General features: G+C 39.7%; 1 protein-coding gene across 1 annotated transcript; it reads right to left on the bottom strand.

The window, feature by feature from the left end:
* Positions 1-515: 515 nt before the first annotated feature.
* LOC145357018 (uncharacterized) lies at positions 516-26819 on the bottom strand. The gene is made up of 9 exons (XM_080210061.1): positions 25261-26819; positions 18368-18408; positions 17094-17169; positions 15126-15202; positions 11366-11445; positions 8429-8574; positions 6553-6654; positions 4495-4597; positions 516-3061 (listed from the first exon to the last, which is right to left on the bottom strand). The coding sequence occupies exons 1-9, from the start codon at positions 26759-26761 to the stop codon at positions 2914-2916; spliced, it is 2274 nt and encodes a 757-aa protein (XP_080066187.1). The 5' UTR covers positions 26762-26819; the 3' UTR covers positions 516-2913.
* Positions 26820-27628: the final 809 nt, after the last annotated feature.

Below are 27628 nucleotides of genomic sequence, written 5' to 3'. Positions count from 1 at the left end.
GATGTCTGAAATCTGAAACAAAAACAGAAAATGCTGGAAAATCTCAGCAGATCTGACAGCCTCTATGAAGAGAGAACACAGCTAACATTTCAATCTGGATGACTCTGTCAAATAAGTGCAAATTGTGCCCTTTTTGAAAAGCTGGCCTCCCCTTACTCTCCCGAGGTTTCCACTCAAATTCATTTGCTTATCACCAAATGTAAAATCTGCCTCGACCACGTGCAGTCAGGCAGCATTGTAAATTGCAATTTATTTTTAAAACAAATTTTGCTTTAAAAATATATCCCTTGATATATGTAAGAACAGTAACCAGGTATGCAGCTGACAGTAGATCTATTACTAAACTTAAGTATTTTAAGTCAGTACTGATTCAACACCTTAGGGTAACCAGAGTTGTTGATAATGACTTTAAAATTATAATTTTAATTTAAAATATGGCATATCATTCACCTTGCCTTTCACAATTAATTTAACTGAGATTTTAATTATATTCAGATGTTTCATAAATCCACAAGCATTGTTTTAATATTTTATTAAACGCTTCAGATAATTTTGGTTCTGAAAAATTGTGAAACTCAATACAAAAAGATGCCCACATAAAAACTATACCAATCACTAATATAAATGGACAATTAATTTGTAGAAAGCAATTTTTCTTTTTTCCAAGCAAACATCCATCCTGATAACTGCAAAGAGATACAGCTAAGTTGGCCTCTGAAATTAGTAAAAACATACCACAGAGACTTCAATTAGTGTTTTCAATTACAAGAAGTTTAACTTCCTTAAAGAGAGCAGTTTGGCACATTGTGAGCATAATTCACTAAATTATACACAAAATATAAACCATGAAAAGGTTCATTTATATACTGATCCAATAAGAAACTGTGTACAAAAAAATATTTTACTAATGCAGTGTTTTTTTAGTTCATGCGCTATTATGTTTTAAGATATGCATATTCTAATTTAATCACTTATTTCTTCATGCAAAAAAAATTGTAAAATAAGAATCAGGGATTTGCAGCAAGTGCTGGTGCGGCATGGTGGCACAGTAGCTAGCACTGTTGCCTCTCAGTGCCAGGGACCCAGGTTCAATTCTGGCCTGGGGTCACTGTGTGGAGTTTGCATTTCTCTCCGTGTCTGCGTGGGTTACTTCCAGGTGCTCTGGTTTTCTCTCAGTCCAAAGATGTGCAGGTTATGTTGATGGGCCATATTATGTTGTCGGGGGATTAGCAGGATAAATGTGTGGGGTTACGGGAATAGGGCCTGGGTGGGATTGTGGATGGTACTGACTCAATGGGCCGAATGGCCTCCTTCTGTATTGTAGTGATTCCATCATATTCAAAAAATGTGAATGAATAAATAGAAAACCCACTAAATATTAAAGCACTATAAAACTCAAATTCATTGCCTGTTGCATTTTTCATTCCCAAATAGTCTTCCTCTAATATGTAAAACAGTTAAGTCGTCCATATAAAATAAGTGAATAGGTTTTTTTTTTAAAAAAGCTGCAACTCAGCCATCACTTTTCATGAGGTATCACATAACTACATGAAACTGTTTTCACCTTTTAAAATAAGAAAGGATAAGCTTGCATTTTAAGAAATAAAGTTAAACAAAATTTACCTTTTGGAAGAAATTACCATCTACAAATAATCTAAGCTACCTAACTTTGGAGATTTGCTTTATCCTTTTGCTGAAGTTCAAAAACAGACCAGATGTGGGTAAAGGGTAGGTCAGTTGTACACAGTTGTGGGAGAAAAACTAGTGTGTACTGAACATGTTTATAAAGAATATATTTGTTACGTACAGTACGAAAGAAAATCTACTCCAAAATGTGTAATATGGTTTACGTAATATACTTAGTGTCTTACACAAGTGTCTTACTTACACAAAATAGATAAAATTTCTGACATAACTGACAGAAAGTTGGTTGGTACAGCAAAATTAAATACAGCACAAAATCAGAATCTAAACAAGCGTTTAAAACAATAAGCAGTCTCACAGCACCAGATTAATGTCCAACAGATTTATTTAGTAGCAAAAGCCACTAGCTTTCGGAGCGCTGCTCCTCCGTCACCTGACTGTTGGACTTTAACCTGATGTTGAGACTTCTTACTGTGTTTACCCCAGTCCAACGTCAGCATCTCTACATCAAGTGTTTAAAACCCAGGGTGACCTAACTAAAGTCCCCTTACATAGAAGGATTAGTTCAGGGTTTTACATCATTTTATTGCTGTCAGACTGGAAATCTCTCTTTCCCTAGTATTTTTGGATATCCACACACTATGCGCATCCTCTAGCAGTTAGAAGAAGCAAATAATCTGCTTCTGTATCTCTATCGATTTTAATAAATACAGTTATACTGTACTATTTGTTACTAAACAAGTAATCCAAAGGCTTGAGCTAATAATTCAGAAGACATAGTTCAAATCTCACCATTAGAATTGAATTTAGCTTAAATTGGAAATTATGAAGTTTTGGAATTTGTCACTCCTGTCATGAGAAAATCTGCCATCTACCCTGTTTGGACTATAAGCATCTCCAGCTCCTCAATCCATGGTTGACTCTTAACTGCCCTTTACTGTAGTCTGGAGAGCCATTCAGTTATATTAGGGATAAGCAATGCTGGCCTTGCTAATGATTTGCCAATCCCTACAATGAATAACAATAATAATTTTAAAATCTGTCAATATGTATTGTAAGATGACCCACGGTATTCAGTGATTTCCTCTCCCTTCTCATGGAGTAGTGTTTACCACTTGCCTTCAAATGACCAGTCAATATTAACTGCTGTGTGGAGAACTTTAGACCCACATATTTGTTCACTACATGGTAAAGGCTGCTGCTCTGCCAACACACCGCATCAGCAGGTTAGCTCCTAACTTCTCTCTGTGTCATACATTGAGTTATTTATCACATTGAGTCACAAAGAGATGAAGGCTGTGTCCACCTCCAGACCAAGAAATCTTCTCCATTTATTCTCTGTGTCTCCGTACGAATTCGGGACTCATTTGCTTCAAGGAACTGAACAGCCTTCTGCCAGATCTTCTTCAGCTTTTTCCTGAAGCAAAAAAGATTAAAAAAATAAAAGTTTTATGAAGTTAGTATTAAAATTTACTTTCTATTTCAAAACAAACATTCTAAAAACAAAGAGATGCGTGTTTTAGATAAATTTTGATGAGGCATAATAGACATGAAATTGTAGTCTTAGCATACTATCTACAGGTAGTCCACAAAGTTAACACACAATTAGTTCCTGGAAACTGTGCTGTAAGGTGAAACATTGCAAATTGGGACTGACTTCCCCACAATAATAATACCATAAATAGGGAAATGGTTCCTGAACCAAGACCAGAGATCTGTTACGGGGTGCCCGGTGGTGTTGAATGCTCTCAACTCTTGCCCTGTCAAGTTGCTGAGGTGGCTATTGATGTCAACACACCTTAGCACAAGTTCTTTGGATAGGGGGATACAAGGAAGCCATTGATCACTTTCAGTTGCCTATCTAACCTTGAATGTCTGCAGGTCTGAGTGCATATTAAATACAATGTAAGTATATAAATGCATTAAAATTGAGATGGCTGTGCCAAAAAAAATTGACACTGGCTCACAGATGGATTCACAGAATAAAGTACTACTTTCCAACCTAATAAACAAATGGTTTGACTGATAAAGATGGCATAACGACTAGAGTGACATTGTCTAGTCATGGAGATGGGTGGTGCAGAATGTCGATGTACATATATTAACGTGCTGGTGTGACGTCATAAAGTCAATACCAACTTTATAAAGTTGAAAGAAGGTGTCAATCTATAAACATTCTAAGTGTCATTTGTTGTAACACAAATGCCATAACGTGGAGTACTGCATGTATTGTATACAGGTTTTTTCCCCCTTTTGGGCAGTGTCACATTACTGCTTTGGTATTTTTATGGCTAACCACATGATGGAACTGCAGAGTCAATGGTCAACTTATCTCCAAACAAGATAGAAATTTTTATACACAAAACAAAGGACTTGGAACATGATTTTTCAGCTGATAGTAGAAGAAAGGGGCTGTGATGTTTGCTTGCATATACCAGCAGGTTTGTTTTTTCTAGGTTAATAGCACTGCTGACAGTGATAAACTCACAGTAAAGTCAGCCTTTTATCTGCTGCAAATAAAGTGAGCTGTACAGTAATTAATATTCTACTATTTTTGAGTGATATTTAAAAAAAACATTTGAAGCACAAAGTCTGTTTGCACAATTAGCATAAATTAAATTATCACGACCAAAAAGGATATTTAAGTTTTGCATAATGGGGCATGAGTAGCTGCAACAATATTTTGATTTTGGTGCACAAATATTGTTACACTGCTGATGAGATTAATCAGCAGGAAGGATTGAAAGAAATATCTGCAGGAGTGCAGACATTTATTTTTATGTGTGAGTTTAGAAACAAAGATACATGAAAAGCCATACAGATTTATTTCTTGTAACTTAGTAAACTCACCTGTCCTCAGGTTGGATCAGTGTGTCACGGACATGGGGAACAGGTACATAAGGTACGAGTTCTAAATCCTTTTCCCAGTCTTGATTGTGAGCACGAATGACACCTAATTAAAATCAAATTAAGTCTGTGAACCAAAAATCTGGCATACGTAATTGTAAGACAAAGAATTCAATTAAGTCTATTCTGTTTCATTAACTGAAAGACACAATTTATACCTTTGGCACTGACTATTTGATGAAATATGGTCCTGATTGTCAGTTAATCTTGAATATTCACAAAATTGTGAGTTTGCAGGTGAAGCTCTCAAGTACGGATCAGAGTATTCCACACTTTTGCAATCAACTCCAAGCCAAATCATACCCTATGTTCAAAATAGCCCACTTTGAGGATGACAACTTTGGAAGATAAGAAGTGGAAACCCAAGCCAATTCTTCCCCATCCTAACTTAGAACCATTGATGCAGAACTTCTATGGAGTGGACTACCACTCTGCTTCTTTTTATTTACCTTAGTCTGGAGCTGCACATTTGGCTGGACTTCCAATCCAAGTTGCTGAGAAATGTGCAGATGGTGATGATGCAGGGTGGGGTGGGGCAGGGCGGGGGTGGGGGGTGTTGGATGGCCAGTCAGAGGACAGGAATGGTGGTGATATTGAAAAATTGAAGATTTAAAACCAATTGTATCTTCTGGATAACTGCCCTGCCCAACCCCAATAGACATCCCACCTGTGACCACTCCCCCACCCCCCAAACCACACAGGACTCCCCCTACACCTAAGGACCTTTGTCTCCCAAAGGGAACACCAACCTATGGGGCTCCCCCCTGCCAGCCCCAAAGCCTCCCCCGCAACCAGACCCGACTTTATCCACCTTCTCCCACAAAGCTGCCGCCAGGCTTGACTCTTACCCAAACCACGCTCCACTTCTCAAGGCCTGACCCTACAACCCCACACCACTTTAAGGCCTGACCCAACAACCATCCCCTCCATCCAAGGCCTGACCAGATACCCCCAAACCCAAGGTCTAATCCACCACCGCCCTTCCAAAGACCCGATCTGTCACTCCACGCTTATCAAGGTATGATCCGAAGTCAGCCTTTCATTCCCCCAAGCCCAATCCGCTGTCACCTTCCCAATCCTACCCACTGGCCTTTTACGCATCTGCTCACTGGCTTTTCAAGGACCTAGCTGGACCTTTAAACTTACCTGGTTTGTGACAACTAGCAGCTTCCCCAGCTGTGACTGAGCTGCCCTCAATGCTCGGTTCAGGGTACACACTTTTGTCCAAATTTAGCAAGGTCTGAGTCGGTGAGTTAGGTTGTTTGGATTTCAAGGTTCAAGGAGAGTAAAAATCTGACTCAATTGTCACTCCACCAGAAGTTAAGGCAATACGTAAATCAATGTAAAAACCAGGGAAAGTCTACAGAAAACAGTTCAAGTCTGTACAGCTCTGGCCAATCAAGCAGGGTAAAACCAGAAATCTGAATTTAAACTAGCCATGTATCAAAGATGTGATTACACTGGGGTTTCCGATGGCTTCCTCTTGTAGCTTTCAGGGTACTTCCAGTCTCTAACTCTTCAGAGACTGGTAGATCTGGCTATTGATTACAAATGTGGTGATTCTAATGGTGGCCTAACGAGATCAAATATCTCGGATTTTTCAGACATGTATGGTTGACTGGATAAACTCATTGAGTTATCAAAGCATTTTCAAAACTGCTTTTAAAGAAATTTAGAAATATCATTTGATCTGAATGCTCAATTTCACAACTGTATTGGAACTAGCTTAATTTGCCATCAACTGAACAGAATTGAACCATTTTCAAGCTACTTTAACGCTATGTCATAACCCAGAACTGTGACTTTACTATTGTAAAAGTACACATTTTAATTGAAAAACAGAGAGCATGAGAAAAAGAACATGTGCCAGCCACAAAACAAACACACTGCCTGCATGCATGCACACACACAGACACACACACACACACACACACACAATGACTCAAACATTTGCAACTTTAGCAGCGTCATACAATTTTATTTTTAAAAATCATACAGTACCTATGATTTTGTTCACCATTTCATACACAGCTTGTTTTTGTTCTTTCATTTTCTTCATTTGGTACTTCAGAAGTAGCAATATAATCCACAAAAGGCTTAAAGCTTTATAAAAGCACAGAAAACCTCATAAGCACATAAATTTTTTTCTGGCTCTTTTATAATAAATTGATTAAACAATTGATTAAACTATAATGGGAATGAATTTTAAAGATCCAAATCTGGCTTATTTTGTCTACTTCCTCTCTCAGCTCCAATGTCCAAATTGCAGCCTCCAGCTAGCCTGTCTCTACTCTCCAGAACTCTTTCCCTAAATCCCTCCACCTTATCTCATCTCTTCCCCCATAAAAAATCTTAAAAATTGAAATCTTTAACCATTGTTTTGTTCATCACACCTAAATCTTCTACTACCTGGGATTACAGGTGCTGTTTATATCAATATTGTTGCAATGGTCCTTACAATAAAATGTAAGGTTTCAGAGTTTCACATTGAACTTTACATGCAACAGTTAATCTATGGTTACTATGAAGAACAGTGGTCAAAAGCAATAAAGACTGGCATGCTTACAGAACATTCACCTGAAAGTAGTTTTGAGGAAGCTTTTAATGGAGGAGGGATCTGGGAAGGATTCATAGAGCCAGGAAAAGTGAAGGCTGCGATACAAATAGTGACAGCAGAGTACTGTGGTGTAGTGGCTAAGTTACTGGCTTGATAATTGAGAAAATGAGAACATGAGTCCCAATCCCAGCAGTTAGAGAATCTGAAGTCAACTTAAACAAGCTCTCAAAGTTAAGGTTGGATGGGTTTAGTATGTCCTTCTAGCAGAACAACCTGCCATTCTTATCTGATGTATATGGTTGGGGTTGGTGTTACATATTAATATGCATGTTCACTCGCAATTGTAGAGTACTAGTTTACTTTTATGTTCAGCCAGCGAGTGGACTACAGTTGTTTGTTTAGAATACAAAAAAAGCTTACTTAATTAATTTAAAACACTAGGGAATGTTATGAGAATTAAAAGAACCAACCTGCATTTGTTTAGTGGCTTTCAAAACTTCAAGATGTTTCCCAAATTGCTTCACAGTTAATAAATTGTTTGAAATTGTAATTAAACTGTTGATTTGTAGACGACTACAGTGGCCAAAGCCTACAAGCAAAATATCACTACAGCAAGCTGACACTTCTGGGTGAAAGTTATGTAGAAGTACACCAAGGGAAAGGCATAGGCAAAAGGAAGAGGAAAAATCAAAAAAAGAACAAGAAGATTGTGGCAGACAACTTAAATACAAGGGCAAAGTGCTTTTAGCGAAACTTTATTGAACCTAGATACTACCAGTTTGGTAACTTACCCTTACTAATTATTTAGCATACCTATTACTTTATATAACAAACTCAAAGCAGATTTATTGCTACAACACAGTGACTTCACAGAGATATGATATAGGACTGTTTTGCTACAATAAACAAATTATAGAGGGTGAGGGGACTTGTCAAATTATAGGCTGCTTGCAATAAACAGAATATGATCACTGTTTATTATTCCATGCATTAAAATAGTTGGAAAGGTGCTGTTTTTGTTAAACAATTCGAGTAAGAACTAACAAATTTAAGGTAACCTGAAAATAACAAATGCATTAAAATATATCACATTTTCCCATATATCTATACTGCAACATATGATTTGGATTCAGAACTTTTCCTGCTATTCCTCATTAAACATAATCACGAGTGCTCCTCTTCTCTTATATTGTGGGCTTTCTTCAATGATTATCGCCAAATTTGTCACAGATCTTGATTTGAGACAACTATAATTACTGTGGGACTGACCATTTTAAAATCTAAACCAGTGTATTACATCTAACATTTTCAATGGCTTACCCAAGATAAAGATTAACATTCTGTGGAGAATTAGGAGAACAGACTGGCGGAGGCGACAATATAAATTCATTTGTGGACGAGTAGATTCAAGACAAACCACTTGATCCACTGCAGTTACTGCTGTTTCTGAATCTTTACCAACTAGCCTGTAACAAGATATGCAAAAAGATATAAACTGACAACTGCATGAACTTTCTTCAAGAGCATGGCTGCAATAGTCATTAAGTTTTTAAATCACTCGCACACAATATAGAGTGACTCAGGTAAATAATTCAAATTTGACAGCGGCAATCTTTATTAAGGATAATTATCAAATAACTTTGCCTGAGGACCAAAACTGTTAATTATTATGCCATCTCAAATCAACTGATTGTTTCTGCCAAACATCAGGTAACTCAGACAAAATTTTAACCAGAGACTTTTGGCCATTTAGAGAACATATACAAAAGAAATAATTTCCTAAAGTTGCTAATAAATAAAGTTTATTTATTAGTCACAAGTATGCTTACATTCTCACTGCAAGGAAGTTATTGTGAATATATCCTAGTCGTCACACTCTGGCACCTGTTCAAATACATTGAGGGAGAATTGAGCATGGCCAATTTTGCACATCTTTGGACTGAGGGGGGAAACTGGAGCACCTAGAGAAAACCCACGCAGACATGGGGAGAATGTGCAAACTCCACACAGACAGTGATCCAAGCCAGGAATTGAACCTGGATCCCTGGTACTGTGAGGCAGCAGTGCTAACTGTGTCACTGTGCTGCCCCCATATTTTTGCCTGTTCTAAGTTCAAATAATTATGAGAATACTTGATCAAAATAACGAACCATACAGTCCCAGCAGAAAATTAATATTGAAAAATACTTTCGAAGTTTATCTATGCTTTGCTACATGGCTTGACTTCTTTGGCGAAACTGTAATTTTTCAGTACACTGTTTCCAATTAAGGGAATAAAGTCTCATGATTGAAAAAAAAATCCAATCTGTTTTGTACAAAAAAATCAAAAAGGGAAAATTTGTAACACCTAATTTTTGTTTTCTTGCTACCTCATCAACCAATGCTCCCAACAGTAGAAGGGGATGGTTCACTGATTTTTGTGCCTTTCTATGAGAAAACATTTCAGTTGGAAGCAGTGCCTTCCATGAAGGCAGGGCCTCAAACCAATAATTTCTTATGTGCCATATTTCCAGTTCAAAGCCACATTTTACCACTTCACTCCTTAATACTGCTAAATCTAAAGCTGCTTCATTTAAAAAAAACCGAATGGCTAATAAGAAGGAAATGTGCCAACTATAAATGTGAGGTGATTCATTTTGGTAGGACAAACTTGAATACGGGATACAGGGTCAATGGCAGGGTTCTGAGGAATGTGGAGGAACAGAGAGATCTTGGGGTTCATATCCAGAGATCTCTGAAGGTTGCCACTCAAGTGGATAGAGCCGTGAAGAAGGCTTACTGTGTATTAGCGTTTATTAACAGAGGGTTTGAGTTTAAGAGTCGTGGGGTTATGCTGCAACTATACAGGATCTTGGTAAGGCCACCTTTGGAATACTGTGTGCAGTCCTGGTCAACTCACTATAAGAAGGATGTGAAAGCATTGGAGAGAGTGCAGAGGAGATTTACCAGGATGCTGCCTGATTTGGAGGGTAGGTCTCATGAGGAAAGGTTGAGGGAGCTGGGGCTTTTCTCTTTACAGTGGAGGAGGATGAGAGGTGACTTAATAGAGGTTAATAAATGATGAGGTGGATAGATAGAGTGGATGTGCAGAGACTATTTCCTTGGTGGATGTAGCTGTTACTACGGGGCATAACTATCAGGTTCGTGGTGGGAGATATAGGAGGGATGTCCGAGATAGATTCTTTACTCAGAGTGGTTGGGGTGTGGAATGCGCTGCCTGCTGTGATAATGGAGTTGGACACTTTAGGAACTTTCAAGCGGTTATTGGATAGGCACATGGAACGCACCAGAATGATACGAAGTGGGATAGCTTGATCTTGGGTTCAGACATAGCTCAGCACAACATGAGGGCCAAAGGGCCTGTACTGTTCTATGTTTTTTACAATGGTGGCACAGTATTGCCGCCTAATAGTGCCAGGCACCCAGATTCAATTCCAGGGTCTGGTCCCCGTCTGTGTGGGGTTTACTCGTTCTTCCCATGTCTGCGTGAGTTTCCTTCAGATGCTCCAGTTTCCTCCCACAGTCCAAACGTTGATTGACTATAGTAAATTTCCCCCTTGTGTCAGGGGGACTGGCAGGGTAAATACGTGAGGTTAGGGAGTGGGATTGTGGTCGGTGCAGACTCAATGGCCAAATGGCTTCCTTCTGCATTATAGGGATTCTACTAATCTTCTCAATCCACTTAAATTTACAACATGGGTCGCAGTTTATCGAGAAGAGTGCTGCATTAATGTTATTTGTATAAATGATTTTCTTTTGTAAAAATAAAGGATAATGCTTGAACTCCATTAATATGCCACTTAAAATGCTGAGACAGTTGAACATTGGCCATTGTGATTGCCAAAGCAGATTTAAATTTGGACATGCAGAAAAGACATTTTAATCCAATCTCTTCTCTTAATTTGTATCAACATTCTAACAAGTCTTTTCAAAACACAGATATATGGTGATTACAGAAGTTTGCTTGTTTGCCTTGGTGAAATTTCCTAATGAAATAATTGCAGTTTTCAAAATGTTTATTTCAAAATAAATTAAGAACGAGATAAAAATATTATTTCAAATCTGGCTAAAAAGTGATTCAAACTTGAACTGCTTCTCCAATTGACCATTACTTTATATGTTCAAAGATTTTTTTTAAAAGATAGGGTAAAAATAAAGTGGTAGAATCCATGCCTATGTACAACGACAAGAGACTGTGTTTTTTTCCAAATACTATTCATTAGTTCCAACTAGAATTCAGAAGAAAACATAACTCACCTAATCCCAAGATCCCGGGTACTCTGAATGATCCACTCTAGTGCCTCATCAAATTTTTCTGAATTAGGAACTTCAGAAACCTGGGGAAGCAAATGAGGATTTTAAAAACATACCTTCAAGCCACTTTGCTAGATGGTCTCGTAAACATTCTATTTTGCCACATTTAAGATGGTGCAGATCATTTTCAAGAGGAAATTTCAGGGTGCATTTGGTTTTGAATCCAGACCTAAATTTAACATTGAACTACAGATAGTTTGAGAATAAAATTTTTCTGCTACCCTAATCAATGAGCCTTGGAACTTCAGTGACAAAATTCAACAATAAGATTGAAGAAAAGCAGTCAAAAGTGGTCTTTTATAAAATGTGCTGGTGCTTGGGGAGACAAAAGTGTTGCTTGATAACAAACTAGATTCAAAAGTCACCAATCAAATATTGTATACATCAGCTTTTATACATACTATACAGTAATATCAGTGCTACCCTCAATGAGCAGGTCATTCACAATTACCTGTAACCCCAAGTCAATGTGCTTGATTGATTAAGTAAAGCTCCTGGGAAGATTTATTATTAGATCGGTCCAATCGCAGAATTTGGGAAGTCTAGTAAATTTACATGGGGATTGCCAGTGCTTGCACACAATCCATGTATCAGGAAGAAGTCTGGCTAGCACATCAAAGGACAATAGAAAATCAGCTATTGAAAGGATTTAATACCTAGAAAGTTCAGGCCAACAGGAGGGAACCGAGTGTATGGTGTCGAAATTTGCTGATGACACCAAGATTGGTGGAACGGCAAAGTGCGCGGAGGGTGTGGAGAGTCTGCAGAAGGATCTAGATAGGCTGGGCGAATGGGCCAGGAACTGGCAAATGGAATTTAATGCTGGCAAGTGCGAGGTGGTCCACTTTGGTAGGAATAATGGTAGGAAGGGCTATTACTTACGTGGCGAAAAACTGCAGCAGGCGACGGTGCAGAGGGACCTCGGGGTCCTTGTGCATGAGTCGCAAAAAACCAGCCTGCAGGTGCAGCAGGTGGTCAGGAAGGCTAATGGGATGCTGGCCTTCATAGCGAGGGGGATTGAATATAAAAGTAGGGAGGTCTTGCTGCAGCTGTATAGGGCATTGGTGAGGCCGCAGCTGGAGTACTGTGTGCAGTTTTGGTCGCCGCACTTACACAAGGATATTTTGGCCTTGGAGGGAGTGCAGAGGAGGTTTACTAGGCTGATACCGGTGTTGAGGGGGTTGAGTTATGAGGAGAGGCTGAATAAACTAGGCTTGTACTCGTTAGAATTTAGAAGAATGAGGGGAGATCTCATTGAGACGTATAAGATGATGAATGGGATGGATAGGATAGAGGTGGAGAGACTCTTCCCACTCAGAAAGGACAGTAGGACTAGGGGGCACAGCCTCGAGATAAAGGGGGGGCGGTTTAGAACGGAATTGAGGAGGAACTTCTTCACTCAAAGGGTGGTGAATCTCTGGAATTCTCTGCCCGTTGAAATGGTGGAGGCTGCCTCGCTAAATATTTTTAAGACGCGGGTTGATGGGTTTTTGATAAGCGAGGGGATTAAGGGTTATGGGGAGAGGGCGGGAATGTGGAACTGAGCCACGACAGATCAGCCATGATCTTACTGAATGGCGGGGCAGGCTCGAAGGGCTAGATGGCCTACTCCTGCTCCTATTTCTTATGTTCTTATGTTCTTATAATCTAGGAATAAAAATGTTTCTTTCCTTCAAGTGTGCCAAGAGCACCAATTGCGAAGTTGTGCATTCGCAGATCACAATTTTTCACCTACTACAGCGAACAGATGGAAAATCACTGCATTGGGTGTACTTCTTTGTGAAGAAAACATTTGACAAAGTCCCGCACAAGAGATTATCGTGCAAGATTAAAGCTCGTGGGATTGGAGGAAATCTATTGACACGGATAGAAACCTGGTTGGCAGAGAGGGAACAAAGAGTAGGAATTAATGGATGCTTTTCAAATTGACAGACAGTAGCTAGCAGGGTGCCATAGAGATCAGTGCTGAGACCCCAGCTATTCACAATATATATTAATGATTTGGATGAGGGAACAAAATGTAATATCTGAAAGTTTACCAAGTTGGGAGATTGAGCTGTGATAAGGATGCATAAATTCTTCAAAATGATCTGGACAGGTTGGGTGAGTGGGCTAATCAATAGCAGATACAGTATAATTTGGATAAGTGTGAGGTTATTCACTTTGGAAGCAAAAACAAGAAGGCAGATTACTACCTGAATAGCTGTAAATTGTGAGAAGGGAGTGCAGCGCAACCTGGGTGTCCCTGTGCACCAGTCACTAAAGAGAAGCATGCAGGTGCAGCAAACGGTAAAGAAGGCAAATGGCATGTTGGCCTTCACTGCAAGCGGTTTAGAGAACAGGAACAGGGATGTGTTGTTGCATTTATACAGGGGCCTTGGTGAGGCCAACACCAAAGTATTGTGTGCAGTTTCTGAGGAAGGATGTTCTGCTGTTGAGGGAACAAAGGTTTACCAGGCTGATTCTGGGAATGGCGAGACTGATGTACGAGGAGAGATTGACTAGCTTTGGATTGTTTTCGCTGGAGTTCAGAGAAACGATGGGAGATCTCAAAGAGACTTATAAAATTCAAACAGGTCTAGGCAGGATAGGTGCAGGGAGGATGTTCCCGATGGTGAGGGGAGTCCAGAACCAGGGGTCACAGTCTGAAGATTCAGGTAGATGATTTTGGATGGAGGTGAGGAGACATTTCTTCACCCAAAGAATGATGAGCCTATGGAATTCATTGCCACAGGAGTAGTTGATGCCAGAACATTGAAAGCATTCAAAAGGCGGTTGGATAAAGCACTTGGGGCAAATGGAATCAACGGTTATGGGGGAAAAGCAAGATTAGGCTATTGAGTTGAATGATCAGCCATGATCTTAGTGAATGGCGGAGCAAGCTCGAGGGTCAAAAGGCCTCCTCCTGTTCCTATCTTCTATGTTTCTATCACAATCCTAGTACATGACAAGGAATTGAAAATCTAAATGTTTATCCCCTCAATACCAGGAATATTAGACAAATGAAAGGGAGAAAATGTAAAACCAAATATCATAGTCAGATTTTTCTAGCTTCAAACTGAAGGTAAACAGGCTTGTCACATTTCACTGGATGGCAACACACAGTAGTATATATCAATTTGTTTTAAGTGTGTACTCCTCAGATTTTGGCCGATGTACAATTCCAATGGAGGCAATCCAGTGGTGACAGATCACAGTGTAGGAGTTTCACGTTTTTCCCATGTGGCCAAAGACTGATTCTGATGTACACTTGCAGATTTTTATGACTTCTAAATACATTGGTGTTACATATGAACTGACATAAAAAACACAATGATTTTTTATAGCAATTAGCCTAAATGACCAATTATAATCATTTTCATTGCATATTCCAACAATAGTTTCTTATTACATGAATACTAGTTTAGAGGAAAGAGAAATGAGTATACAGTACAAAACAATTGTATTTATATGAAACTTCTTTGTCCACTATTTTAAAAGATTAAAAATTCATTCAAAATAAAATGGGTGAATATCAACATTAACAGGGTAGGCAAACAAATGTCTAATGAGTGCATTAGCAATATTATTTCACCCAGATCTTTGTTAATCATTTCTACAGCATGTTTTATTGCCCAAAACACCTGATCCTATAAACTGCAATTAACCTAAAGCTGATTGTACTTGGCTTGAAAAGTACTTTCAGGTTAGATCCAGTACTTACCACCAAGTGTCTCTTTACTTCAGTGACTGGTACACATTTGCTCTTCAATGGATATTCAGATCCACATTCAAATTCACCTAAAAAGTTCTAGAGTTAATCAATTTGCTTCAAATTCAATCATCTACTTAATAACTAAAAATGTATATTTCTAAGGGAGAATCAAATATCCCAAATTAACTGACACTTATAAATTTATTTAGGTCTAAATTTATTAGCACTTTCTTTGATGGGGCACCTTAAATGTTTTCTGGAAATCTAACTGCAGTACATCCACCAGTTCTTCTTTATCCACATGACTTTTTCAAAGAACTCCAATAAATTGGCCAAATGTGATTTCCCTTTCAGAAGACCATGTTAACTCTGCCAGATTACACTAAATTGATCTAAGTGCCTTGTTATATAATGTCTTTGATAATAGTTTTAACATTGTCACTATGACAGATGTTAAGCTAGCTGGACTACAGTTTCCTGCTTTCTGTCTCCCTTCCTTTTTGAATAAAGGAGGTATATTAGCTATTTTACAATCTAACGGAACGTGCTTGAAGCTCAGGAATTTTGGAAAGTCAAAACCCAATGCAACTTACTAGCCAAATGAGAACACAGAAAAAAAGCCATCAGGATCCAGGGAAATGTCAACTGCAGTTCCAATAATGTACCACTACAGTGATGATTGCAAATTTTCTGGGGTTCTTTCCTTCTAATTCCTGTTTGTTGCATCCTCTATAGTGAAGACTGATGCAAAATGCTGTTAAATTCATCTGCATCTCCTTATTTTTCATCTTCTTCCCTTACTGATTTTAAATAGTGGAGCTCCCGTCTCACTCTTTATTAATTTTGAACAATAAAGCTTCATGTGCTTTCCTCGCTATGTTTAAATAATGAAGCTGCCATTTCCCTCCTCGCTAATTATGAAAAGTGAAGCTCCCGGCTCCCTCCTCACAAATTTTAATCAGTGAAGCTCCTGACTCTCTTCTCACTGATTTTGAAGAGCAACGCTCTCAACTCCCTCTTCACTGAATTTAAAAAATGAAATGCACTCTTTTGCCTGAGAATACATGAGCAGTGATTCTCCCGAATTGGGACACAAGTGCCCATTCCAGCTGGCATTAGCAGCATCAATCAGATGTGATTCTCCCATTTAATGGATGCTAATTTATGCATCACAGACAACTCACAAGCCAGCCCTGCTGGAACAAGACCAGGCCATCATTTTTAAATGGCTCCCCAAACATCATGCTCGGAGACAGGCCACCCTCCCTAAAAAATGAATTGGGTCCTTCCCAGACTGACCAGGGGAGCACCACCAAGTCCTCACCAAAGAGGGGAAGGGAACCCTGCCCTGCCCCCCCCTCCAAATCACCATAGCACGCAGGCATGGGAGTCACCTGGCCTGAAACCCCCTCCCTCCTCTGCTCCCCCCTCAGTTCCACTCCCCCCTCATGATTTTTTTCAAAACAACTGTGCTATGCAAGAAAGGAAAGAGAAGACTGAATCACGGGCTGTCAATCAGATTCTGTCTACATTGCAGTCAGGATCATTGGGGTATTTGAGGTGTATTCAACTGCAAAGGGAAATGAAAATAAACACAGGTGGCTGACGGATGTTAGCAATTTAGTCTTTTTCAAGGCACTTTTTTCTGAAAGTTGAGCTGGATTTAAGTCACTGTCTTTGCAACAGACTGTTCTCTCAGGCTTGAATTTAGAGTCTGTTTAATGACAATGGCTAGATAAAATCCTTCAGCCTTGTTGTTGGACACAATTAATTTTTCAGTTAGCTGCATGACATCTTAACTACAATTTTGATTAATTTAAGCAATTTAAACTCTTCTTAAAAAGCCATGTTATGGTAGGTGTTAAACTTAGTTTTGTAAATTTCATACTTTGCAGCTCACAACTTACATTTTTGTAGTTAGATATTGTAACTTACAGCAAGAATACTTCCTTATTTTGAGATTATCCTCCAACTTACCTGCCACTTCTGCCAAATGCTCAAACATTTCAGACAATAAGCCCATTACGATTTTGTGTTCTTTAGCTTGGCAAAACTAGAAAAAAATAAAACTCACTAAATGAAATTGAAATAGTAATGCAAATAACGCATGAAATTTAAGATATAAGCAAAATATTGCCAATGCTGGAATCTGAAATAAAAACAGAAAATGCTAGAAAATCTCAGAGTTCTGACAAAGGGTCATCCAGACTGGAAATGTTGGCCCTATTCTCTCTCCACAGACTCGCTGAGATTTTGCAGCATTTTCTAATTTTGTTTCTATGCAATTGAATGTATACCCAAAAATGAAAAAGTGTAAACTAAATACTGTGAAATGTTCTGTACTGTATTAAGTATATTATGAATAAGAGTCACGCATTTATATCATGCAAATAAAGCGATGTTCAATTTTGCTTTTCACTGAAAACACCATTTTGCTAATTATTCCATTTGGCATTCTGCACGAGACATGCTGGTTAGGTACATTGGCCATGCAAAATTCTCCCTCAGTGTACTCAAACAGGCACCGGAGTGTGGCAACTAAGGGATTTTCACAGTAACTTCATTGCAGTATTAATGTTAGTCTACTTGTGACATGAATAAATAAACTTAAGCTTAAAAAAACTGCACATCTAGTACAGAACAGTGATCTCCAGTGAGCTATTAATGCCACAGCCAAATATCAGCATGTGAACGCTCAACATTTTTGAACTACTTATGTACATACATAATATGTGTATAAATATGTATCAGCATCAGGAGTCCAAATCAGCTTTGAAAAGGGTAAAATATGTTTTAGGTTTAGACTAACGATGGTCTGAATTTAAGTCAAATTGTTCCTGTGCTGAGGAAGACAGAGCTCCATAGGAGTAACTGGTGAGAAGAATATGCAGTTCCACAACTGATCTGTTATGGGTTGCCAATAGGCATTTTGTAATTATTTTGGTGAGTTAGAGCTAGAGAATTAATCATCCTTAAATTCAAACCTAAGTTATAAGTACGATTTTAGTCCTTATTTTGAAGCTGTGACACAAGTTGAAGTGAATTAATTGGAAATATAACTTTGCTCAGATACACAAAAATATCCATGCACTTATATTGTACCTCCTCAATATTGCCAAACCCTGCTGTTATCATGGATGGTGGAGTATTTATCAAATTTGGATTTGTGTATTGAGTTTTATACAAGATCCAGACTAAAATCTACCATCATCTAAGGGTCAACTGTAATTGCAAACAAAATGGTTACTCACTGCATCTGTTTTACCGCTGCAATCCACCGGCAACATCTTAACTATAATGAAAGAAAACCATAGATGATATAATTCTACACAGCACACAAAATAGTTAAATACAAGTATCTGGTCTGCTATGCAGAAAATTCCAACAATACTTTTCAGTTTGGTGCATAGAAAAATAGGTAAAAAGCAGGTAGTCTTAATATCGCAATTCATGTTAATATCATTTAACAAGACTATATGAAGTTGCAAAGGAATATTCAGGATCAGCAATTTTGGTAGCACAAATAATCATAGAATCCCAACAGTGCAGAAAGAGACCATCTAGCCCATTGAGTTTGCACCAACTCTTCAAAAGAGCATCCATGCCCTATCCTTTAACCCCCTCACATTTACCATGGCTAATCCACTTAACCTACACATCTTTGGACTGTGGGAAGAAAGTGGAGCACCCAGAGGAAACCTGCACAAACGTGGGGAGAATGTATAAACTCCAGACAGATAGTCACTTAAGACCAAAATCAAACATAGGTCCCAGGTGCTGTGAGGCAGCATTAATTATGTGCCACTATCCCTGTTAAACAAGCATTCAGTTTGAGGGTTGAAAACATGCTGAAAGCCCAGAAATATAGCTGGTGTGGATTAAAAAACCCAGCCTTACACGTAAGATCGCTTTAAAAATAAATAGACGAACAGTCCAGATTTAATCCCCATTCTATACAGAACTAGGTGATCCAAGCCTTAGCAATACTGCTATTGCGTGTGTGTGTGTGTGTGTGTGTGTGTGTGTGTGTGTGTGTGTGTGTGTGTGTGTCCAACTATTAGAGAAAGGTTTGGACACATACTGATACCTGCCTTCAGTACGTTTGGTATATTGCAATGCAGATGGCTACAATTCCTCATGAAGTTTTACTTTAGGCATAAAGGACATTTTTAAAGTGACTGCTAATGTAATCGTGATACATTTTTGCTGCAGTTAAATGTTTTCTACATTTTATATTCTTATGTTTCAAACTTATTTTGATCTATGTGAAAATTATTTTAAAATTACTTGAAAATGTCATCTTTATTGAAGCTATACATACAACTTTTACATTTACAAAATGTTAACTGCTTGCATTAAATTTCAACTTAAATAAAATCTTTTCATTATTTCTCCTGAGCTGAATTTAGTCTTATTTCTAAGAAGCTATAAATGTCCAATGACACAAACTAAATCAATTTGTTACACAAGAAACTGTATTTAGTATCACTGGCAAAAAGCCTGGTAATTCTATCCCGAAATTAGAAAAGATGTGTACACTGTTTTTCTCAAACACATGGCACAATTCATCACCTTACTCAAGGACAGGTGGAAGTGGACTCAAATGGGCCAAGCAGTAACTTCATGGTATTTGAAAACATAAAAAAGTTGTTGATTTTTTAACACCAGGTAGCTATCTACCTGATAGTATATATGACTAAAAAGTGCTTGCTGTACTGTGGAAGCTCTATATTTTCATAAAACAGTACCAAAGCTGCACAGCATGTTTTTAACTGCTCATAAAGCCAATTTTCATCATTCCTTAGCTTAAGAATAAAAATCACACGCGTTACATGTAGTGAAATATCTAGAAGCTACGTGACTATTCACAGTAGGCAGCAGCTGTTGTGGATATTAGCTTTTCTTCAAGGGTTATAATAACTATTAACAGAGGAACTTTAGGAATAGGAGTAGGCTGTTAATCCCCCAGCAGCTGCTCTGCTATTTAACTAATTCATGGCTGATCTATAACTCTATCCATCTTTTCTCTTACCCAGTAAAAATCTATCTTAAAAACACCAATTGTTCTATCATTCCAGCCTTTTGGATCGGGGAGGAAAAAAAGCCTTTCAGATTTCTTCACCCATTATAAGAAAGTGATTTGTTCCTAAATTTGTTCCTGAATGGCCCAGCTCTAATTTAGTGTTCTTTTCTTCATTTCCACTACCACAGGATCCTTCTAACATTTCAAATACCTCAATCACATCATCCTGACAGATTAAAAGCAGTCAAAAGGTCTCTCATTCCTTATCTAAAGTGTTCACGATACAATGTGGACCACCCACAAAGAAAGAGGGAGATATTCTTGTGCAAAATGAACACTTTATCAACCTAATGGAAAATAAACACCCACATTTCATGGTTAATCTTAAGCTTCAGAAAGTCTGTTTGTTGCGACAAACCTGCTACTTTTGTCCATACTAAAAGAGATACAGAATTATACAGAAAAAGAATACTCAAGTATTTGCTTTTTTGGACCACAGGATGCATAAGGAGCATTAGGGTTATATATAAAGTTTAAATACATATTCTCAGTAAGCTGTTAATACTACAGATTTTAGTCTCCTGATTTACTCACCAATTAGGCAATAGTATTAAGGACAGATCTTTCCAAATCCCCAGGAACCCAAATTTCAAACAGGACAAAAAAAAAATGAAAAAATAAATAGGACTTGACTACCAGGACTCAGGAACTGCATGCAGCTGGGGCCCGCAGTTCTAATGTATATATGTAACAACCTAGTAACACAGAGTTCACAAATCACTATATAAAATAGTAGATTATTCTGTTTCCGTGTCATGAGAAATAGAGAGGAAATTCACATGGCATGGGATTCATGGATTAAGTTTCAGAGATCAGGACCAAGATGACTGAAAGCTTTGCCACGAAATTAGGAATACCTGGAAAAGAGGTGATGCAATGGAAATGCTGAAAGTGAGAGGACTAAAGAGTTTTGTGCATCATTACAGAGATGAAACAGAGCAATTCCATGAAAGGCTTCATCAATGAGCCCAAGAAATTTGAATTTTGTATCTGATGCAACTCTGTGATTGGCTGATACCTGCTAAACAATACTGATTGTGCTAAGAATTACACTGAAACCAATTTAAGATCAGTCAGGCTCAGAGTGTGGCTCATTGATGCATGCTGAAAACTACATATATTTGCACACAAGGTCCTGTCCTTTACGGACAGAAGGAACATGTCCACATTTTACACTTATTTCACCTAAACAAAGGCTTATGGAATGGTCATTTGCCTGTTCATGCCTCAGGATAATGGTTGACCAGAGTCAATCTGCTTAGTTTAAATTGAGTAAAACTGGACAGCTAATGGCCACATACTGCATTTCCCATTACAACACCTTCACCAATAAGACTTCACTTGCCAAACAAGCAGCACTCTCTTCTGTAAAGTATAACCTGTTGTTCCCCTGTTAATATTTGGTAATTTCTTGTGAACTATCCTGTTAAATGCAAGACAAAAAGCTTAGATTTCATGTCTCTTTTTCAGTATTACTCAAAATTTGAATTTGTTGCACTGGGAGACTCAGTGGAAGTCAGTGCAGACAGGGTGGGGAGACCTCAGTCGGGTTAAGTTTCAACATGATAGAGAAGTTTGTTTGAAAAAATTAACTTCGACAAAGGGTCAGCTAGACGCAAAACGTCAGCTCTTTTCTCTCCTTATACATGCTGCCAGACTTGCTCAGATTTTCCAGCATTTTCTCTTTTGGAGTTAGTTTAAAAGGCCATCAAGGATATTGTACAAGGGCTGATATACTGATAGCATGGAAAAAGATTACAGATAAACAAGTGAAAATGGCCAAAGTTTGAAGAGTAAAAGTAGGCTGCCTTGGACATATATAGGATATGAGGTTTGAAACTCAGCTACTATATTTAAAATGTTGGTGCAAATATAGAACAAAAGAATACTGGGATGCCCGAGAAGCAGTCCTATATGTTATGCACAGATCACAAAGTCCATCACCAAAACATCACCAGAGAAACAGTCACATGAACTAGTAGAATATCGTTGCATTAATAGAACCATTGTGTAAACCGAAGCATATCCTTTTGTCAGTATACAGGTTGCTGATCAGATTGCATCTAGAGTAGTGCACCAAATTTTGATCTTCCTATATGGTGAATGATGTAGTGAACTGGAAAGAAGAGCTACAAGAAAAATTCCTCACTCAAAAAACTTCAACTACTCTGAAAGACCAAGGTCTTTGGTCCATTTACTTTAGATCAGTGTAGGTTCACAGATTTATAAAATAATTAGTGGCCTGGATAGTGTCCTCATTGATATAGTTTAGTTTAACAGATTTCACAAGACCAGAGACATGAGTTGAATTGATCCATCAGTAGAAACATACTGGATGTTAGACAGTTCTTCTTTTCCCAGAATGCAATGAGCTTCTGGAATACTGAAGTGGCTGGTGGTGGATCCTAGCTCTCAGTATACCTTCAAGAAGAACGTGACTGAGGCAGAGATTGCCCCAGGGAGTACGGTAGGATGAGAGAAGAATTGGCGAATGTAGACTGGGGGAGCGTGTTGGAAGGTAGGTCTGCTGAGGAGCAGTGGGGGATCTTTAAGGAGATCTCTCTTGGTGCTCAGCGGAAATTTATTCCGATGGTCAAAAAGGACAGTAGGAGGAGAGGTAATAAGCCGTGGATAACGAAGGAGGTGAAGGAAAGTGTTAAATTAAAAGCGGAGGTGTTTAGAGTAGCAAAGAGTAGTGGGTGAGAAGAGGATTGGGAGAGGTTTAAATGTCAACAAAGATTGACAAAGATGATGATAAAGAAGGGTAGGAGAAACTATGAAGCTGGGCTTGCGCTTAATATAAAAAAGGATAGCAAGAGTTTTTATAAATATATAAAAAGGAAGAGGCTGGCTAGGGTGAACGTTGGTCCCTTAGAGGATGAGCAGGGGGACTTAGTGGTAGGGGATGGGGATATGGCTGAGGTCCTGAATAACTTTTTTGTTTCTGTCTTCACGGAGGAGGACGTGAATAATTTGCCGGGTGTTAGAGATGGAAAGGTGGTAGGACTGGAGGGTCTTAATGACATTACTGTTACTAGAGAGGAGGTGCTCGACAGACTGGAGGGACTGATTGTGGACAAGTCCCCAGGACCGGATGGAATGCATCCGAGGGTTCTGAAAGAAATGGCGGAGGTGATAGTGGATGCCTTGGTGGTTATTTTCCAGACGTCGCTGGATTCCGGGGAAGTGCCGGAAGATTGGAAAGCGGCTAATGTTACGCCGTTGTTTAAGAAGGGTGCCAGGCAAAAGGCAGGGAATTATAGGCCGGTTAGTTTAACGTCTGTTGTAGGTAAAATGTTAGAATCCGTCATCAAGGAGGAAATAGCGAGGCATCTTGAGAGGAACTGCTTGATAGAGCAGACGCAGCACGGTTTAATTAAAGGGAAGTCATGTCTGACAAATTTACTGGAGTTCTATGAGGATGTGTCTAGGGCAGTGGATAGAGGACAGCCGGTGGATGTGGTCTTTCTGGATTTTCAGAAGGCGTTTGACAAGGTACCTCACAGGAGGTTATTGCAGAAGGTCAGGGGACAGGGAGTTGGGGGTAGGGTGTTAGCGTGGATAGAGGATTGGTTGTCAAATAGGAGGCAGAGAGTGGGGGTCAGTGGGTGCTATTCGGATTGGCGGATGGTGACTAGTGGAGTGCCCCAGGGGTCGGTGCTGGGGCCTCAGCTATTTACCATTTATATAGATGATCTGGAGGAGGGAACCGAGTGTAGGGTGTCGAAATTTGCTGATGACACCAAGATTGGAGGAAAGGCAAATTGTGCAGAGGGTGTGGAGAGTCTACAGAAGGATCTAGATAGGCTGGGCCAATGGGCCAAGAAATGGCAAATGGAATTTAATGTTGGCAAGTGCGAGGTGGTCCACTTTGGTAGGAATAATGGTAGGAAGGATTATCACTTATGTGGCGAAAAACTGCAGCAGGCGGCGGTGCAGAGGGACCTTGGGGTCCTTGTGCATGAGTCGCAAAAACCCAGCTTGCAGGTGCAGCAGGTGGTCAGGAAGGCGAATGGGATGCTGGCCTTCATAGCGAGGGGGATTGAATATAAAAGTAGGGAGGTCTTGCTGCGGCTGTATAGGGCATTGGTGAGGCCGCAGCTGGAGTACTGTGTGCAGTTTTGGGCGCCGTACTTACGCAAGGATATTTTGGCCTTGGAGGGAGTGCAGAGGAGGTTTACTGGGCTGATACCGGAGTTGAGGAGGTTGAGCTACGAGGGGAGGCTGAATAAACTAGGCTTGTACTCGTTAGAGTTTAGAAGAATGAGGGGAGATCTCATTGAGACGTATAAGATGATGAATGGAATGGATAGGATACAGGTGGAGAGACTCTTCCCTCTCAGAAAGGATAATAGGACTAGGGGGCACAGCCTCAAGATAGAGGGGGGGCGGTTTAGAACGGAGTTGAGGAGGAACTTCTTCACTCAAAGGGTGGTGAATCTCTGGAATTCTCTGCCCGTTGAAGTGGTGGAGGCTACCTCGCTAAATATTTTTAAGATGCGGGTTGATGGGTTTTTGATAAGAGAGGGGATCAAGGGTTATGGGGAGAGGGCGGGAATGTGGAACTGAGCCACGACAGATCAGCCATGATCTTACTGAATGGCGGGGCAGGCTCGAAGGGCTAGATGGCCTACTCCTGCTCCTATTTCTTATGTTCTAAATAGAAGTAGGCCACTCAGTCCTTCAAGCCATTAAAATTGTGGCTCATCTTCACCTTTCAGCACTATCTATATCCCTCAATATTGAAAAATATTTTTTCCTCATAGGCCTGTGTTTTTATTTTTGTCCCAAGGGAGAGGGATTAAGGAATTTGTATTTAGACATAAAACTCCAGTCCTCAAGGCATGGGACAGGATTAACAGAACAGCTAGATTTTGTCCAATCAATTTCTGAAAGCTCTCAAATTTCTAATATTTACACCTTAACTGAATCAAATCATATTTTTGTATGCGTCTGTTTAATCTCTCAGTACTTCTCACAATATTTTACTTTGTACTACCACCAAAAGCTGTAAACAAAACATCAAGGTTAGTTACTTCAAAAAGCAATGTGTGTACTTACTATTTTCTCCTACGTCTTCTGCAGATCCTTCAAACAACCCTAAGGTTTTGACACAGATTAACCCCACTAGAATGAGGCAAAGGACAATTGTTGCCACCTGGAGAAACCATGATAGGTAAAACTCAAATTTATCTAGACGATTCTTAGGTTTCTGCACTTCCTTCTTGGGTAGTCCACCAGGGGTTTGTCTTGTGTAGCGTTCATTTTCAGACAAACTATCGGACTTTCCTCTGTAACGGCCATCAGAATAGAGGCTGCCTGAATTCCTCAAATATCGATCTGAATACAAGCTGCTCAATCTTCCTGGACGTACATCTGAACTCAAGCTGTCAGATTTCCCTACATATCGATCTGAATACAAGCTATCAGATTTCCTTGTGTCTGGATTTGAACTCAGGCTTGTATATCGATCTGAACTCAGGATGTCAGATGTTTTTGCATACGGATCTGAATATGAGCTGTCAGACTTCCTTGCAAATGGATCTGAATACAATCTGTTAGTTTTTCCTGTGTAGGTATCCGAATGTAAACTGCCAGATATACTGGTATAGGGGTCTGAATATAAGCTGCCAGATTTCTTTGTATATGAATCTGGATATAAGTTGTCGGATTTTTTTGAATATCGATTTGAACTGAGACTCGTATATCTCCCTGTGTATCGATCTGAACGTGCACTGTCAGATTTTCTGGTATATGGATCTGAATTCAGGCTGTCAGATGCCCTTGCATACCGATCTGAATACGTGCTGTCAGATTTCCTGGTATATGGATCTGAATTCAGGGTGTCAGATGATGTTGCATATCGATCTGAATATGCGCTGTCAGATTTCCTGGTATATGGATCTGAATTCAGGCTGTCAGATGCTGTTGCATATCGATCTGAATATGCGCTGTCAGATTTCCTGGTATATGGATCTGAATTCAGGCTGTCAGATGCCGTTGCATATCGATCTGAATATGCGCTGTCAGAATTCCTGGTATATGAATCTGAATTCAGGCTGTCAGATGCCCTTGTATATCGATCTGAATATGCGCTGTCAGATTTCCTGGTAAATGGATCTGAATTGAAGCTGCTAGAAATCCCGGTGTGTCGACGCGAACTCAAGCGGTCAGATTTCCCCTCATATCCGCCGTCCACAGCATGAAGTCGATCCGTGAAGTATCTGCCCGATGTCCCTGTATACTGTCTAATGGGCGGGTCAGGGTCAGGCTCAGGCTCAGGCTCAGCCTGCCCGCCGTCTAAGTCGGCCTTGGCGCTGGAGGTGAAGTCGGGCCTCCTCCTTCTGGGCTGTTCCGGGGCTGGGCTCTCCACCTCCGGCGGCCTGAGGCTCTGGCGACTCCGCAGCACTCGACCGCTCTGTTCATTCTGACTCTTCTCGAACTGCAGCTGGTCTAGTTTCTTGAGGTATAGCGACCGGGTGCTGTCAGTAATAGGTCCGGCCGTGAAACCCAAGGCCTTCAGTTTGCGCCGCAAATCTTTGTCGTTAATTGCCGACGCCATTTTGTGTCTCCCTGTTTCCAATTCGCCTGCGCGGCCCTGCCCCAAATCCCGAGCATGAGCGAACCTGCCCCAAGCCTCGAGCATGCGCGGCCCTGTCCTCAGACCTGAGCATGCGCACTAGACACGGCTGAAGTGTGACTATTGTCCACTGAATGTCTGGCCAAGAAGTGACTGATGGTAAATTGCAGAAATAATTGAAGGTGACATATGATAGTTTGAGAAAGGATTGAAAAGGGGCTCGGATCTTGGGTTTTGGAAATAGAGCTGAGAAAGTCTTGATGATTCATTGCAAAACACCAGTTTGGCCTCAGCTGGAGTATTGGATCCAATTTCTCAGTACCCAACGTTTTTTTTAAGGAAAGGCTAAGCTGGTTGGGACTCCACTGACTGGAATTTAGATGAATGAGGGGTGATCTCATTGAAACAAGCATTCTCAAGAGGCTTGACAGGGTAAATGCTGAGAGATGATTTCCCTCATGGGAGAGTCTAAGATAAGAGGGCATAACCTCAGAATAAAGGGGTGCAAATTTAAGACTGAAATAAAGAGGAATTTATTCTCTCAGAAGATTGGGAGTCTTTGGAACTCCTTGCCATAGAAGCTGTGGGAGCTTAATCCTTATATATATTTAAGGCTGAGATAAATAAATGTGTTCAGTGAGGGAATCAAGCATTACAAGGAAAGTGGATGTGAAGAATGTCAGATCAGTCATGATCCTATTGAAGGTTCAAAGGTCTAAATGCCTACTCCTGTTCCTATTTCTTTTGGTCTTATAAAGGTACAGGTGAAGGTGCAGAAAAGATTTGTGAGTAGGATTCCGGGGTGAAGATCTTCAGTTATATGGATACATTGGAAAAGCTGGAGCTGTC

This window comes from Carcharhinus amblyrhynchos, chromosome 22, assembly GCF_965287045.1.
Source record: "Carcharhinus amblyrhynchos chromosome 22, sCarAmb.v2.hapA, whole genome shotgun sequence".
In the NCBI taxonomy this organism is placed as follows: Eukaryota; Metazoa; Chordata; class Chondrichthyes; order Carcharhiniformes; family Carcharhinidae; genus Carcharhinus; species Carcharhinus amblyrhynchos.
This window is presented reverse-complemented; position numbering and strand designations above follow the sequence as displayed.